The following is a 13,227-nucleotide window of genomic DNA, read 5'->3' as shown; positions in this document are numbered from 1 at the left end:
TTCCTGAAGACCAAATATTGACTTCCAAGCTTATTAGAATTGTACTAACTCAGTTTTTACCTTTATGCTGTATTTCCATGTACCGTGTAATATGGTTCCACCCATTTCCCAGTTTCTGAACTAAATATAAAGAAATTATGGGTGGATCAAGACTTTTGCACAACACTTGTATTTTCAACAAATTAAATGTTGTATAAAATAATGATGCGAAAAATAAAGTTCCAGAGCTCTTGTTGAAGTTATTACTCAATTTTGTAACAAATTTCAAGTATTCCATTTCACTTTAAGACAAATAGGTGAACGAGTTCATGCAGCTCTGTAGGACTCATCCTCTGTGAACCATGAATATCTATTTAAGTCAATCAATCTATTAAAGAGTTGCTGAGATTTCACATTCTGAATGAACAGAAACTCAAAGGTTCTTGCAGGTTAAGTGATCAGCTACAGCAGCATCTCAACTCCTGGAAGTACCTTGTAAAATGAAAGGCAATAAAGAAGACCAATGAATCTCTGGACACAGGTGTAGTAAAAATGATTCTTTAATATGGAACAAAATCAGAGCTCAGCTCCAAGGCTCCATCCACCCAACACACTTTATAACACTGATGGGTGGAGGAGAACGAGAAAATCAACCAGTAAGATCACAGTCCGCTCGGCCAAAAAACAGGAGAGGCTAAAAAAACATGGAACGCAAAACCAAAGTGCTACTGGGCTTGACCTCGAGACGCCCTGGCTTCCTTCCCTCCTGACCCAGGATGTGACCACGTGCACACGCCTTTCTGCTGCCTCCCAGGGCTCTCCCACCTTCTCCTCTACTCCACCCTCAGGAGGTCAGAGGCTCCTCACAAACACAGACGACCCATTGACCTCTAAAAACTGGGTGAGGTCAGCATTGAGGTGGATTAGGAGGAGCAAAGGGGCGTGTGAAGGTCGTTTACGCTGAGTGTGCTGCAAGCTGTGGGTGTGTAGTTCTCAGAGGGACGTGAAGCAAGGCGTCTTGGTTATTATCATGGCTCGCCGTGGAAACGTCTGTGGTTCAGTCCTCCTGCTGTTTTACTCCGAGTATATGTGGAATCTAATCAGCTTTAAATTGTTGTTCACTACAGATTCAGATGGAATGTTTTGAAGTTTCTGAGAAAATGAGACGAGGGCAGGAGAGAGAGGACGTCTGCGGAGGCCGCCCAGTAAGAACCCATTACTATACTAACACAGGGACATCAACAGAAGTACTACACAGATATGTACAGAGCAACCAAGCAACACATTGGAATACTGAGTAATAAATCTGGTGTGGGAAAGGGTTGGTAATAATAGTCCACTACGAATGCACATATCCCACTACTTTTTCGTGCAGTTGGTCCAATCTTTAAGGCTATTCTCCTGCTCTTGCTACAAACGGGCAGCAGTGAAGCCACCAAAACATAGATTTAAGTCTGTGCTTGACTTTGAATATGGCTGCTTTGTGATTCTGCATGCTGAGCTGACAGCTACCCATCTCCTCACACTTTGCATCAGGAGGGTAAAGAAAAAGAAGTATGATTGGGGGTAAGAGATTTGGGGGGAGTTATAAGCATGCCCTCTTTTTTGTGCTAAATCATTCTCTGGTCCACAGAGCTCTGTAGAAAAACAAGGTGTTCTTCAGAAATGTGGAAGGTGATGAATGAGAGATGCTAATGGTCAAAGGATCACAGCTAGATCGGGAAGCACGGATTACTGTGAAATTAGACTCCGGTGGTGTGCACATTACCAGCTGAATGGGAGAGCAAATGAACAATTGAGCAGCGAGAATGGAAATCTATACTTGGCGGACGACTGAAACGTGCGGTGGGAAAAAAACAACAAGAGTGGACATGAGGAGGAGACACACATTGGTGGAGGGGGTGGGGGTGGAAGAGACGGGGCAGCTGCCAGCTTCAGAAAACACAGTCATCCTGCACCTTAATGCACACTGCATCACATGACAAACTACATCAGAGAGAGGAGGGAGGAGGGAGGCACTGCACAGAGAGCACTAGCACTACCATGGACGGACACACACCTAACATACACGCACACACATACACACTACTGCACAGGGTCCCAGTCTGCGTTCCACCGCACTCTCCTGGCTGCCAGAACCTCGCTGTGTCTTTGTCAAGAAAAGAAATGAAACAGCAAAATAACCGATTAACAAACAAACGGAAAGAAGAACACACACTTTGGATCCGACTGGCTAGAATAAAAAAATAAACCAGAAACGAAACTTAGAATATAAAAAGAGCCAGTGGCACTGGGTTTTACAGAAAGCATTTTTCTCAATAACTGGCTTTTGAACAGCTCTACGCTTTTTCTTTTAGTCTACCAAGTATATACTATTAACCTTACCAGGCAGCTAAAATCTATACAGTACTGTCATTTTTCATATATTTATAGATATTTATACACTTTACAAAGTTGGCAAAAATACATAAATAAATACATTAAATTAGATTGTACACATCACAACTGTGTGTTTTAAGTTAGAGCACTCTTTGTTGAAGAGTTGGGCCACGGCGAGTCGAGAAAAGGAGGTGAAGAAACAGGAGTGTTACCCTCGACATCCCTCAACGCAAAGAAGTCACCATCACACTTTGTCAGTAACATTTCGGAGTATGGCATTAGATCGGTTAAGTGTATTGCTTATTACCTACCTGATTAAAAATGTCCACATTATGGCAGGAGTTAGAGGCTGCTCTAACTGCATCAAGTCTATTTACAACCAGCGAGGAAAGTAAGAGACGCGCGCTCTGACGGATCTGGGTTTAGGGGAATTTTATTTTTAGTGTGTCTGTGGACTTTCTGACCCTGTGGGACTCCCTCTACAGGATGGTGTTACAAATGAAGGCAAGACTGTATCCACTGTCCTTCCTGCAGAAGGCTGCTGGGAGTATCTGCTGTACCATATCATGTCTGTTGGCAGAGACGGTCCTAAAAGTGAAACTGATAAGCTCCATCTCAGCACTGTCGACAGGCCCAGCCAGATACATAAGGCAATGACATATGAAAAATAGGGAAGTGGGTGTACTGACACCTGCAGTGAAAATAACTGGACTAGAGCCCTGTGCAGTTATTTATGTATATATTTGATAAAGCAGTGGGCTGAATATGTCTGTCAAGAAGGCACAGGGCACATTTTGGACATTTGGAAACAAGTCTGTCCTATTTTAAAAAAAAAATTTTTAATGATTAAAAATAATTATTGCCATATGGCAAACATTTATAGCCTATATAGGTTATTTCTTATTTCTTCCTCAAGACTGTGAATTCTTTAAAAAAAAAAAAAAAAAGAAAGAAAGAAAGAAAAGGAAAAGCACAAGATGGGCCTATAATGTGGCAAGTTCATGTCAGTCACTTGTGCTTAACCATGAGTCTAACCCTCGAATAAGAGGCTGACTCACCAGCATGAAAATTGTCTTTACGGGGTCAGATGGATGGTTTATGTCCTTCTACTAGGAATACACTCTGTCCTCATACATGCCCATCCCCATGCATGGCCTCCAACAGAGAAAATAATGACTGCAAATTCAATGAAGACGGCATCATCGGTGTCAGAACAGGGCCAATCCTGCCTAACACAATGGCATTACAGTAAATCCCCAAGCCTGTGAGCAGACAGGGTGAGATGCGATGCCAAGCAAACCAGGACAGAGTGGCTCCACGGGGAGGCATGCAGCTCGCTTGAAAAGCAGGGCGCTGCTGGTTTTGGTGTTTGCAACACAAAGGCAACCAAAGCTTTATGGCATGAGAAACACAGGCTACGATTAGCGCCACATATCGCACAATTTCCTGGAGGTGTGGGGGGAGGGTAAAGGGTATGTGGCAGTGTTGCTACGGCGGATCCGGGATGTGTTGGGTATCACTCCTTCCCTTTGTTTCTCTTGCCCTGACCACACGACACCTCCAACAAAAATACAGCAGACATCAAAAGCCCTTGTTCAAGAAGGGCAGGTATAATCAGCTTCAGTATCGTCAACATCACCACTGTTATTCATGAATATCATTGTTTTCGTCATCATTTCGAGTGACAAATGAAAACTCAGCGTACAACAAATGTTAATTTTTCACCAACAATATTTACATGAAGTTTTTCAAAAACAGAAAGCTTTTTCTTCTCACGGTTTCGGAAAGAAATAAACCCCAACACAAGAACACCAAGCACACACATACATACACACTGACCAACAGTCAAATGTGAACAGAAAGAAATAAAAGATATTATTACTCATTATTGTTTTTCATATCCATTTGTTACTATTCAAATAATGCTTACTTAAACCCTGATTGGGAGAAGTCACATTGGTTCTCACCAGATGCTTAAAACAATCGAAAGGGCGAGTTAGGGGAGGTGAGGTCTGTCTGTACAGGGCGACGCACACAGAAAATGACTGGACAAATGACAAAGGTGACCTGGAGGGGTTCAGGGCTTACTGAGCTGTCAGAACATGAGTCAGAAAAATAAAACGTCAACTGCAGATTCCCTAGAATGAGATTATGACGATGACTGCCTGATTTTAATCCGTGCATACACATTTAAAGTCCTCTAAGACGTAAAATAACTCTACCCTTAATCTAATATCGTAAAAACTACTGCAAAGCAGGCACCTTTCCAATAGAGTGACTCAATGATGCTCATCTGAAGAAAGCCATATCCATCAAGGAAAACTGCTTAAGAATAAGAAATGGTGCAGGAGAGTATGACAAGGACAAACAATATCATCAGGCTCAGAAGAATATCTTACTAATCCTTTGGCAAACAGATGTGACCCTTTCAGCCAATAAAGCTTTAAGTTATTTAGAAAGTAAACAGAGGAGGGAAGGCTGCTGGTGACAATGATAAATTTGGGGATGCACAACCAAGAATAAACATCTCAAAGATAGGAGTCCAGGAATGACTCATATGCTTCACAACGCCAAGCTGATAACAGAACTCGTGGCAGTGTTCTAGTTTCCGCATCAGCAAGTGCGAGAGGGTCCGAGAGAGTCATTAAATGGGGGACGTGAGGCTAAATGTGGGTGTCCACAGGCCTGCCAAAGTTTGTTGTGAACGAATGGATGTGACTGAGCCGTGCAGCAACCTCTGGACCTGAATGAGTCTATGATTGGTACAAAAATGCTTTTGGTTGCTAAAGCTAACTTTCCCCTCCATAACTACTGCACTGGGGGTCTTTTTTAAAAAAACTCACCTATTTGGAGTTTATTAAGGCTTAAGATGATGGGCATGGCTGTTGTGGTTAACAGGTGTCCCTGCAGCTGGGAGCTCATCTCAACTAATTTGAGTCTCTGAACTCCACCTCAGGAGCATTTCTGTGGAATTATCAGAGAAATAATATGGCTTGTTGTTCAAGGTGTTTCCGTTTCGGTTTTGGTCAGTGAGTGTATGCATCCTGCTAACCAGGCATGATAGCCTCAGCTCAGATCTTTGCATTTCATGCTGTCTTCCACGTACGATCACTTCTGTCTACAAAAACCAAACTAAAAGGGAACCACGAAGAGATGGAAACCAGTCATCCATGATGTCCTCAGTTGTTCATGTCTATGTTTGCGAGCAAGTATAATCCTGACTCTACAGCCAAATTTAGAATCTGCAGTAGTCAGCACCATGAGGATCCCTAATGAGGATCCCGGTCTGTTCTCTAAAACCTAAAAGATATGGTGCAAAGTCTTAAGCCACCAGTCATTTCTTTATATTGTGTTCAAAAAATCTATCTAGAGATTCAATCTACTGAAACATGCAAACATACAGAAATATAGTATATAAGGCAAAAACAGGTATTACAGTTATGACCACCTTTATTCTTCAACACAGTCTGGATCCTACTAAGCAAGCTTTCCTATAATTTCTTTAAGTACTCTTCAGGAATAGTTCTCCAGGCTTCTTGAAGGACATTCAAAGCTCTTCTTTGGATGTTGGCTGCCTTTTGTTTGAATCTCTGTCAAGATGATCCCACCCTGCTTCAAAAACGTTGAGCTCCATAACCAAAAATGACCCATTGTGTGTTTTTGTATCCAGCTTTGCTATTATTGCATTGACAGTGTGTTTGGGATCATTGTCATGGTGAAAGACGAAGCCGTTGCCAATCAGATCTTTTCCAGATGGTGGATCAAAATCTTACAGTATTTTTCTGCGTTCATAATTCCATCAGTTTTGAAAAGATCCCCAACACCACTGGCTGGAATGCAGCCCCAAACCATGACAGAGCCTCCACTGTGTTTTACAGAATATTTGTAGAGACTCACTCTTGTACCTCTCTCCTGACCACTTCTGATGATAACCTTTCAAATTTGAATTCAGCAATCCATAAGACCTTTTGTCACTGATTTTCAGTCCAGTTCTTTTGTTATTTTTCATTCTTCAGCAGTTTTTTCAGTTTTCCTTCCTTCAGATTGGTTTCGTCGTCAGACTATTTCTGATGAGGCTTCAGTGAGCAGTAGATGGAGATACAGATCCTGCTGCAGATAGTTTTTTAGGCCTGCCACTTCTTGTGGCACCTTGACACTTTGTAAGAACACACAGCACACCATTCTGAGATACTAAGTTTATGTCTTATAGCTCTTTGGGAATCACCTTGTTGATACAAGAATGATATTTTATTCCTGTCAAACTGTGTCCTCTTTCCCACTTTTAAATTCAACTAAAGAAATTGTAAATTGATGTGTTTTTGCAAGTAACAAACTGCCTAAAGATGCAATTAAAAATTGATTCTTTGCTAAGTTGTCTGTGTAGACACAACACTGATTCATCCTTTGAGTTAGGTGCCTTGTTATGTTTGAATGACTCATAGGTCGGTGATGAGTGAATTAACAAATAAACAAACAAAAAAAACATTCCTTTCAAAAGGGTTATGAACTGGACTGAAAATGGTTGAAAATGTAGTCAATGTCAAGAGAAAATCATAGTAAGACCTTCAGAAAGCCTGGAGAACTATTACTCAAGACCACTTTATGAAAACCTGCAAGCTGACAGTAAGCAAAATATAAAGAAATGAGGGGCGGCTCAAGACTTTTCCTACGTACTCTACCTTGACAATAAAGGCTGGCATCAGCATGCCAGCATAATGAAGTGATACAGGCATGGCAAAACTTAAATTTACTGCTTACTCTTAAGTGAGCCACTGAATATCTGTTAAATGGGAGTTTAGTAATGAGTAATGAGCAGTTTAGTTATCATGCCAGAATTTACCAATTAATATTAAATAAGCATAATCACAGCTGGTGTTCGGTTTTGTAGGTATTCGGGCATAAACCAAAGCACTAAAAAGGTTTTGACTGAATCATAATACCACAGAAAAAAGAGAAGAACCTAAAAAGGTTCCAGTTCATCCTGAGGGCAACATGAACGCCTGCACAAAAATCCAAGAACATCTTTCCAACAGTTAATGAGACTTTAACTAAAACGGAGAGAAAGAAAAACATCAGAGGGAAAGAAAAATTTACTAACTACAAAAATCCCCTCGAAGAGTCTTTATTCTCTGGGAAACTTGGAGTCAGCGATGGTTGTGTCAGTTATCTTGAATTGAAGCTTTGTAATCAAACACTAATTATCTACACCTGCACCTACCCGCCAGCTCCGCCAGGGAATGAAGAGATGATGAAAGACGAAGCCGAGCCTGAACACAAGGAGAGCGAGAACAGAGAGAGAAGTTGGTCCAAAAAAAAGAAAGGAAAGAATCTCGACTGGGAGCATCTGCACCGCTGCCATGCTGCATTCATGAGCTTAGGATTGTTGAAGGTCATTGCCGACGGTGTTGGTGCCAACAAAAAGCAATAAGTTTAGAGATGTGAGACAGGTGGCAATATAATAAAACTAGGATTTGGAAATTGCTTTCTCCTTTATACTGTTTGGCTCTGAGCGCAGCATCCATTTTAATAGTGCTGCTGTTTGACTGCTGGCAAAGACAACATAATATTCAGGACTCCTGGTTATTTTAATGGAGTGAGCAACTTCCTGGATAGTTGGGATACTGCTGTGCACACCCAATATTACAGTCACACCTGGATTTTGTTTTCCTTGTCACATGTAGAAACAATGGTTAACTTTATGGACTTTTTCTTTTTCTGACTACCAGCATATGTACTCTGTTTTAACCGAAACAAATGAAGATAATTGATGTCTAATTCTTTGCATATTTAACATTTGCAAGTATCAAGCTCTTGGTTTAAACAGAATGCTCTGCTTGGGAGCTGAGACCCTCTTCAGCAGCTAAACAAATACGCTTAACGGTGTTTTATCAGCTCGGTACGTTGTGACTTGTTCCAACTTTATGAGAATGGCTTGTAAACATGATTTTGAACTGATGACAGGCTCTTGAAGCTGTTTTTAATGTTTTTCCTCTTACTAACTTAAAACCTCACTCAAATTAACTCACTGTGAGACATAACACATTGTGAGTTTCTCATTTATGCATAACTCATCTAACACATCAAAATGAAAGATTTTGTACTGAAACATTTCTTTCTTTTAACAGCTTTGCGATATGATGAAAGCTCACTTTGTTACCACTTAAAAGCAAAAGCAGAGATTTAAATGGGGAAAATTGTTGTTTTGCGGTTCTTTTAATTTTCGCCGACGTACCAGTGTGGTCTGTGGGAGTACAAACAAACGAGAAAGTAACGCCAAAATGACTAAACTGCATGTTGAGCTTTTCACGTCTCCGGTTCGCTCACTAAAACGTGCTCAAAGAAAGTATTAAAGTGTCTCTGGCTAATTATCTGCTGGCCCACCAATTGAGGAGAGGAGAAAATGTCACACGCTGAATTTCCATGTAAGAAATAATCTGTATTCAAAAGCTGTAAGTTTTAAAAGCTTGACCCTGTATCCTTTCAGCTTCCAGTCCTACCTGTCAGGATCAGAGGCATTACACGGTGCCTCATGTTTCTATAAATAAAGCCGTATCCCCAGGTTTACAGGGTCACTGATGACTAAGCTTTGTAAGCCCCTGTAGCATAGCAATTTATCACTTTTCGAGCAACGAGGAATCTTGGCAAAAGGAAATAGCAGAGGTACTGTGTTGACTCATCGCCTGCACGTGTGCTTTTCACAGCTTTAGCAGCGAACACCCACTGATTTCCATTTTTTCGCCGACGAGCTCTATCCCTGTCCATCACAAACATGGTAACTAATGAGAGTCTGCCACGTTTTCTTTTATTCTTAGCAAGTGATACCTCTGCAAATCGTGAGTCCCCCAGGTCCAAGGAGGCAGATATTTCTCCTTTCTGACCACCTAATGGGAGTGTAATGTGCTGTGACACTGCAGGCAGTGGCTGTCAAAACAGTGGGCCCTGTTCCACGGCTGGCCAATTGTTCTGAAGGTTGCTGGACTGGATCAGCGCATCGCGGCAGCCTGGCTCACACAAACCACACTACCCAGAACACACTGAGCACATGCCCAAGACCAGCTTAGAGAGCTACTGGACAAGGAGCAACGCACGCTTACACAACTGCAAATTCATACTGTCTGTCAAGTGTTGAACTGGTTGGCATAACTGAAAATAAACACCGAAATGCAAGATACTGTCAAATTGTTGCATGATGCGAGGAAATAAAATCCACTGCAGGGGCCACAGCTTTTTTTGATGAGGCCGAGTTAGTTCAAAACTACTCACGCTGCATTACGAAAATGGTTACGTTTCAGCGAAGAAACAAACTGATTATATTTACTTGGTAAGTCTGTTTAACTTGAGAGTTTCCTGAAATGAGGATTTTCATTTAGAAAATTAAGCCGCTGGAAGAAAAGAAAGGAACAGGTGACGTGATTCGCTTGTCAAGACTTCATGAATGCAAAAAAAAACCCCCACACAGGCAGGCTGTAGTAAAGAGCACACTAAGAAAGCAGATTTTTTTTTAAGTAGCTCTTAATAGTTGACAGCTTTTCCAGTTGCTGCTGCTTTATGACAGTTTTATCTACGTTACAGAAATATCGAGCTGTGTTGAATGTGCCGGGCAAAGAGGGCAACGGTACACTCTATGGTACTCTCTAGCACTCAGTGAAGAGATAATGTCTAATCTGCTTCTACGGTATCTCACGGTGGCAGATCAGGCCATTGTCTAATATCACACCTATTGTCTGTGATACACGCTTGCTCATTTTTCCTTTGAAGTGCAACAAAAACCCAAAGAATGTTTTATTGTTTTATTACTTTTCTTCCAGTGTGGAAACTGGAAAAATGCACATCGAAATGACTGTTTTAGATGCCTAACAATTGTTCAGCATTTTGAGGCGAGGAATACAGGACAGACTGTTGTTTAGAGCTCTGATCACGCTCTTGTTGTTGATCGACGCTTTGTGAAATAGCACTGCTGTGCTGGCCGGCTTCCACGTGACAAGAAGACAAGCCTGATATCTCCATCCCGGCCTGACATTTCAGACACCAGCAGTCTGCCACCAGGAGTGTGGTAGCTGACACACACACATGCACGTGTGCATGCACGTACATCGAGAAAAAAGAATAAAAAGAGGAGGATGAGAGCCCTGCATCCTCTATGACCTACATCTCCAAGCCCTGAAATCACAGAGAAGACGTCACCTCTCCCCAACTTCTGCTCGCCCTTTCAGACACTCCTCCCTTAATTTTTCACCATCACTATAATCATCATCATCATTATTATTGTTATTACATTTCCAAAAAGTGCAGATAGAACTTCCCCGTGCCCTCGTTCAGAAGGCAGGGCAGTAGAAGATGGGGAAACAATGGCAGTAAGAAGAGCAAGAAGAGCGCAACATGAGAAAGAGAAAAGAGAAGATTTCTACAGAACGGCTCCTGTGAAAACAAACGCACACCAACAGGCACACATCACCGCAGCACAGCGCACAGTCAAAACGGACGGAGATCGTCACCCCCGTCAGCGTAAAACATGAGCACGGGGCAGCACAAAGAATTCATAGCATCATTAAACAGACGGAAGTGTGCACACGCAAACCCACGTGCACGTGCGTAAACTGCACAAACGTGGCCTCTTGCCTCTGCTCTCATCTTAACGTTGGAAGAAGATTTTAAACTCGTTTCCTCAGTTGGTGATGCTGTGAAAAATGACATCATAGTATCTTGAGGGGGAGGAAGGATCTGTTTGCTTGTTTGTGTTTTCATCTTCTTTTTTCTCTCTCTCCGTGTCGGGGCTTTTTTGTCTGGAAAACATCAGGAGCGCTCCGTTTCACAAGTTCATCGTGTCCCTGCTTTCCCAGCTTCGGAAAGTTCAGTTTATTTTTTAAATTTTTAATCTCTATTTTTGTCGGAGCTACAGCACAGCACCCACAGCACACAGACGACGAGGAGGAAGAGGGGGAGGGACGTCCAGAAAGGGGGAGTGGGGGAGGAATTCGCTAATATTGTGCCAGGGGAAGAGAAATTGGGAACAATAAAAGGGGAAAAGAAGAGAGAAAAAAGGGACATAGGGAAGAAAAAAGAGGAGAGAAGAGACAGCGGTATCAACAATTCCATCTTGAGCTCAGCTGGTTTCATTACACACCATATATTGATTGCTTTCAACAACTTCAGCTGAACATTAAACCACTTTTGAGTAAAAAGGAGGAAGGACTGAAAAGTAGGGGGAATATAGTACTCTTGAGACAGATGACAAGGACGAGGCGGCAAATGAAGAGACGGAAGAGATGGGAAACAGCAGGCGACCTATGAGTAATATACTGTATACTAGTCGTGTGTATAGGGGAGTTCTGCCAATCTATACACCTAATATATTCATATGTATATGTACATACAGTACATACTGTATAGTATTGTATACCTGGAATATTCATACAACAGGATTATATGAGATTAGATCATTACTGACGATTCTCTGTGATCCCACGGGACTGGCACCTTATATGGGTCAGGGGCTGCAGTGCAGTTCAAAACTAAGGGATCGGCAAAGGAATTGATTATCAGACCTCCACAGGCAAAGTGCATAAGGACGGACAGACGGACATACAGACAGTCAGAAACAGGGGAACCATTGGCAAAGGGGTGAGACACGGAAACTGAGATGGGGCTGTATGAGAGGAGGGAACACAAGAGACGGGTCGGGGAGAAAAAATTTGAGATCCTTGAAAGAAAAGAGAAAAGGACTTTAAAGGTTTAAGAGAGCAGATGGCTAATTGTACCCGTGTTTCGCAGCCTGGCAGCAAGTCAGTCTTGTGCATAAGGACAGGAGTGGGAGGAGGGGAGAGATAGAGAGGAGAGAGAGAGAAGGAGGAGGAGGAGGGAGGGATAGGAGACGGGAAGGGGCCATGAAGGAAGCTGGGTAGTGCGATCAGGCCTTGAGAGCGTGCCACTGGGCGACATTAGTGCGCGGCCGAGCGAGCATGTCTTTCCAGTGCTTCACTTCCGCTGGTCCACTCTTCCACGATAGGTAGATCTGAGAGAGGGGAAGAAAAAAGGCAGAGGCTTGATGAGGGAATAAATGTTAAAGTAATGGCTTTTTGTCATTCTCACGTGCATTTTGGGTTCAAGTTTCTCATGGCTTCACTCAGTCATGACAACACCTTTGCAAAGAGAGCCGTTCTGTGCATGCAACGTCTGACATGCACCACATGCGAGGAGAGCCTGGAAAGCTGCAATGAGTTGGAAACTAATGAAATGAAGAAAGAACAGTGTCTCAGCTTTCACACAGGCTGCATAACTGATGAAGGTAAAATGCATTTTGCTGTTGCCTAAATTAGCAAATTTTCCTTTTTTTTTGCCTGGAACCTGTTACTTTCTCAGCTCCGCCATGAAATTAGTCTGGCACATAAATCCACATCAAAATGGCACGTAGTTTTCAGTCTGTGTGCTAAACTAAACTAAACCATCTGGTGGCTATATTTTCAAAGGACAGACATGAGAGTGGTAACAGTCTTCTCATCTGTTTACCCAGAGAGTGAATTATTAGCTAACAAACCCAGCTCTTCCGTTAAGAGGAAAACGGCCAGCAGGGTGACACGATCCTCACCAGATAATCAAAGCCTGAAGCTCATTATGCTCCTGGATGATTTCTCCTTATTGATTGTTTTGCTCGCTGCTGGTGAATAATGTATGAGTGTATAATTCATTAATTAATTACTGTATTATCTTCCTTGGTGTGCTCTCTCTCATTGCCGTGGTCACAGAGTAAACTGCAATGACAAGCTGACCTACCTCGGTAGCGGCTGCTTGTTCCCTGAAAGTACTTTTAATCAGTTGCAGTTTCAGACTTTGTAACAAGGAGGCTTGCACGTCCTGAACAGACGGCACCTG

At 42.3% G+C, this 13,227-nt stretch overlaps 1 protein-coding gene across 6 annotated transcripts in view; it reads right to left on the bottom strand.

Annotated features, from left to right (window-relative positions):
• Window positions 1-523: 523 nt before the first annotated feature.
• Window positions 524-13,227, bottom strand: part of syt7a (synaptotagmin VIIa) — a 94,837-nt gene continuing 82,133 nt past the window's right edge. For 5 of the 6 annotated variants that reach the window (XM_082539557.1, XM_082539556.1, XM_082539558.1 and 2 more), the window contains one exon: window positions 524-12,370. In XM_082539557.1, coding sequence (XP_082395683.1) covers window positions 12,266-12,370 — 105 coding nt within the window. In that variant the 3' untranslated portion in view covers window positions 524-12,265. The remainder of the gene's footprint in view (window positions 12,371-13,227) is intronic. The other variant, XR_014277696.1, reaches the window with a different exon arrangement.

Source organism: Aulonocara stuartgranti (assembly GCF_965226115.1).
Source record: "Aulonocara stuartgranti genome assembly, chromosome: 7".
Classification (NCBI taxonomy): domain Eukaryota; kingdom Metazoa; phylum Chordata; class Actinopteri; order Cichliformes; family Cichlidae; genus Aulonocara; species Aulonocara stuartgranti.
The sequence above is the reverse complement of the archived record's forward strand: the minus strand, read 5'-3'. Positions and strand labels throughout refer to the sequence as shown.